At 37.9% G+C, this 4,767-nt stretch overlaps 1 protein-coding gene across 1 annotated transcript; it reads left to right on the top strand.

The window, feature by feature from the left end:
* Positions 1-1,151: 1,151 nt before the first annotated feature.
* On the top strand, positions 1,152-1,538 carry LOC140963954 (uncharacterized). Its single transcript, XM_073423433.1, has one exon. The coding sequence runs from the start codon at positions 1,152-1,154 to the stop codon at positions 1,536-1,538; it is 387 nt and encodes a 128-aa protein (XP_073279534.1).
* Positions 1,539-4,767: the final 3,229 nt, after the last annotated feature.

Genomic DNA, 4,767 nt, shown 5'->3' with positions numbered 1-4,767 from the left:
ATCTTTAACATAAAATCATAAATCATAAGTGCGGAAAAGTAGAAACGCTCAAGTCCAGGCAGATCAACCATCAAGACCCCCAAGATCATAATTATCAATATCACCTGAATCGATCACACCTAGTGAGTCTAAAGACTCAACACACCATAATCTTGATAATAACATAATACGTATACAGATCACATACAACAGTGAAAAATACTTGTACTTAAAATAACATTTTCATAATAATACATAAACTTTAAACATAAACATTTTCATATCAACATATTCATATTCATATTCATCATAAACATATTCATATTCATATTCGGGTTCGTTGAATTCAGATCGTTGATTATGACTCGTACTCATATTTGTATTGGGCGATGGATCCATCTACATATAACCAAAGTACTGGGCGATGGAGACATCAGCAACACTCTCACCCGTCAACTGAGCCTTGACCAATGTATTAACATATCATAGTATTCGTATCAATGGAAATACGATCGTCGGGTTCCCAATGGGACCTTCTCCCTCACGATATCTTCAACATATCATCGTATTAGTCACAATCTCTTCAGCTCCTTCAACATTTCGTATTTCCATCACTTGATAGAAACATCCATATAATAATGTTTTTCTTTTAAACCAAGCATGCAACATATCTTTTAAATGTTCATATTAAATCATAAAAATCTATAAACATTTAAAATAATCATATTAACATTGTCGAGAATAAGGATTATTAGGGAAGGTTTGAGCTGTAAATCAAGTAAATATGGTAAATAGGTATTAGCTAGTTGTCAAATTTATTTTAATTAGTTTTTATTTTTAGGATGATATTCTTTCCCTCTAAATTAGTGATATTATCCATGATATTGGGCTGTAATTATACTGTAAATTACTATAAAGGCAATCTCAATAGAAGAGAAGAATTATTCCCTCAATTACCTCTTTCAAGTTGGTATCAGAGCAGCCCCATTCTGTCCAAAATTTTCTGCGCCATTAACCTAAGCCAGAACCATATCAGAACATTCTAGCGAATCCACCACCATTCCACAGCCTTCCTCACAACCCACAGTGACTAGAGATCTGCAAAAAATAACCTCTGATTCACACCCTGTTCAAATAACCACCATCATGCTGAACGTCGACAACTTCTTGCGATGGTCTCAGTCGGTGAGAATGTATATCCGGGGCCGAGGAAAGATGGGTATTTAACGGGTGACAAGAAAGCTCTGTCAGAAGATGACCCAATGTATGCTACATGGGATGCCGAAAATTCCATGGTAATGACGTGGCTGGTAAACTCCATGGAAGAGGAGATTGGCGCAAATTATATGTGTTTTCCTACAGCATATGAGCTATGGGAAAATATTAATCAGATGTATTCTGATTTAGGGAATCAGTCCCAAATTTTTGAGTTGACTCTCAAACTTGGTGAATTACGGCAAGGAGAAGAAACAGTCACCAAGTACTTCAACTCGTTGAAGAGAATCTGGCAGGACCTTGATCTTTTTGATGCTTATGTGTGGATGAATGCTGAAGATTGACAGCACCACAAGAAAACTGTAACGGCCCCGAAAATTTTAAAGTCCACGCGAACCACATGCATACGATTTATTAAATTCTTTGTGTAATTCAATTAATTATTTTAATTGCATGAATTAATTATGTTGTGCATATTGACATGTTTAAAATATACTTTTCTATATGGTTGCATTAAAATGTATTTTTAAAAGGTTATTCAAGTTGCGATCGAGGAACGGAGACCGAGGGCTGAAAAATAGAAAATATTTTTATTAAATAGTTGTTTTTAATTATTTAAAATATGAGCGATGCTTTTTCTTATTTTTAAAAATATGGGGTTTTGAGGTGATTTTATACGCTGGGACGTAATTTTTATCGGTGTTGGTTTTTCAACAAAAATACGAACTTTGTGGCAACCCGGCTATTAAATTCACAAACTTATTTAACAAAACTATTTTAATATTTTAATTAAATTCTAATTAAGCGTTAATGTGCCTAAATTGTGAGCTTAATGGGCCTAAGGTTAATTAAAGAAATAATTAACTATATTATATGTTAAACCACCCCAAACCCTACACAATACCTTCGCCCACTTTTCAGACTTTTGCTCACACCCCAATTCTCCAAATACACGGCACGCACAAAAGTTTAAAGAAAGAAAAATTCAAAAGCTTCAAGGGAGTTCAAGCCATGATCGTTCGTCGCCGTTCTTCGATTCGTCAACATATATTCGTGCGTAAATTACACAAAGGCACGCCATATTCTTTTCTTCAATCATCTATCACACTATATTATTTATTTAATCATGTTTTGTATGAAAACAAGTGACGTTTTTAACTATTTTCATTTTTCATGAACATGAATTTTTAAGGCATGATTTGTGATCCAAAAGTTGTTGTTTTCATGTAAAAAGAGGCTGCCATGATTAAGATAGGATCAAGGATTGTTTTTACACAAATTCAAGAGTCCTAAGCACACACACACACGCTGCAACCACGAACTGATTACGCTGGAATCGAATTCAAACATTTGGGTCATAGGTGATCGGGTTTCTTGATGTAGGGCGCATAGCTTGGCTCGGTTGCATCCAAGGCTGGGCTAGAGTCGTGAGAGGTCAGGAAAGGGGGTCCTAGACATGCTAGGACTCGAGCACAAGGGCTGGGAAGGAGTCCTAGCAAGCTAGGACTCCAACCCGAGAGCACACTTGCTGGCGCTGGATGTGCAGACTTATAGGGAGTGAGGGGCTCGGCCAGGTGGCTTTGGGTTGGGCTAGGTCGACTCATTGGGGTCCTAGGGGGGTGCACAAGGGTCTGGGCAGGGGTTGGTGCATCTTGGGTGCGTTGTAGCTCGAGAGAACGTGATGAAGTGCATGGACAGTAGTTACGCGCGAGGCTGCTGTGAGGTTTTGGTGGCTCGCTGCATGGGGTCCAGGGCTTGGGCTGGTATGGGCTGGGTCTAGGCTTAGTCCAGGGATGGTCAGGGTTAGGTGGGTTCGGTGGTGGCCCGGCTGGAGGTGACCTAGGATGACTAGGGGTCTTCTTGCGTGAGTTTCAACCATGCGGAGTTCTGTGCCTATTTTGGTGGGCTTGTGCGTGGCTCAGGGGCTCGCGCTGGGGGTGGCTCGGGCCTGGGACTGGTCTAGGGTCAGTCGAGCTCATGGGTGGTCAGTGGGTAGATGGCTAGAGGAGTCCTAGGGTCACTAGAAGTCTTGGGCAAGGAAGTGTTCACGCGCAGGTTTTTATGCCTCGGTTGCAGGGCTTGGGCATGAGCTAGGGTTTGGTTTTGTGGGTCTAGGTTGGTCAAGAGGGTGCCTAGGTGGGTTGGCTTGGGTTTGGCTTGAGGTGGCTCGGACGTGGCTCGAGTAAATTGGGAGATGGCTCGGGTGGTTCGTTAGGATGTCAATTTCAAAAATTATAGGGAAAAAATTGAATCCATGGGTCCGCGGGTGTGGCTCATGACTTGAAAGGGTAGAATAAATCTGTAAAATGTTATTTTTAAAATTTGGGACAAAAATAACAAGTAATTTAATCGCCGCACGAAACGCCAATTAACGAATTAATTGAAAAGCCTAGTTTTAAACTTTATAAAATTATGGAAAATTATATTTAAGCTTAAATAATTATTATAAGTCTAAGTTTTGAATTTGGGAATTTTATATTAAGGTTTGGTTTAATTCAGGATTAAAACGTATTAATGCGTCACATTTAAAAATTAATTTAAAAGTCATCGATTTAAGCTAAATAAAAATATGGGAAAATTAAAGTAAGCTTAAATAATTATTTGGGATATGTTACAGTAAATGAAATAAAGAAAAAGTCAAAAACGAGAAATTTTACGTCTAGGGGTAAAACGGTTTTTTTACACCTAAAAATTAGTAAACGTCATGGCAGTGCTCTAAATGCTATTTTTATGCTAGTATGATTATTTTTAAAAGTTTATGAAATGTTTGTGATTGAATTATGATTTTCAAATGCCTATGGGATTTTTATGGTTTAAGGAAGACATTTAAAAGATGTGTTGCATGCTTGGTTTCAAAAACAAAAATGTTATGTTATGCATGATTTTATAAAGTGATGAGAATGTAAAACGTTGAAGGAAGTGAAGTAATTGTGACTAATTCGATAATGTTGGAGATATCGTGAGGGTGACGGTCCCAGTGGGAGCCCGACGATCGTATTTCCATTATTACGAATATGAGGATATGAGATAACGGTAAGAATGGGAATATCGTGAGGGGAAAATGCCCCAGAGGAAGCCCATTTATGAGAAAAGTCCCCAGAGGGAGCCCCGACGATCGTATTTCTGTTCGATGAGGATAGGCTAGGGCCCAGTTGACCGGTGAGAGTGTTGCTGGTGTCCCCCGTCGCCCAGTACTGCAGTTTCATGTAGATGGATCCATCGACTTTTTTGAGGTTTGAGGAAAGTTACAATTAACGATCTGAATTCAACAAAGGAAAAGAAAAAGGAAAAGGTAAAATGTTTATGATCATGAAAAATGCTTTATGTTATGTCATGTTGAGGAAAAAGGGGAAAGTTAAGGTTTATGTTCGCATGTCATGAAAATGTTTATGTTTAAAGTTGATACATCATTATGAAAATGTTTTTATTTAAAGTTCATGCATCATAAAAATGTTTACAAAAATGTTCATTTTTGAAGTTTATGCATTTTCATGAAAACGATATTTTAAGTACAAGTATTTTTCACTGTTGATCGTGGTTTTATACGTATTACTTTTTATCAAAAATATGACG

Source organism: Primulina huaijiensis, chromosome 18 (genome assembly GCF_012295235.1).
Source record: "Primulina huaijiensis isolate GDHJ02 chromosome 18, ASM1229523v2, whole genome shotgun sequence".
Lineage (NCBI taxonomy): Eukaryota > Viridiplantae > Streptophyta > Magnoliopsida > Lamiales > Gesneriaceae > Primulina > Primulina huaijiensis.
This window is presented reverse-complemented; position numbering and strand designations above follow the sequence as displayed.

Excerpts from the sequence above, each read along its gene's own strand:
- LOC140963954 (XM_073423433.1), top strand. The coding sequence starts at position 1,152 with ATGGTCTCAGTCGGTGAGAATGTATATCCGGGGCCGAGGAAAGATGGG.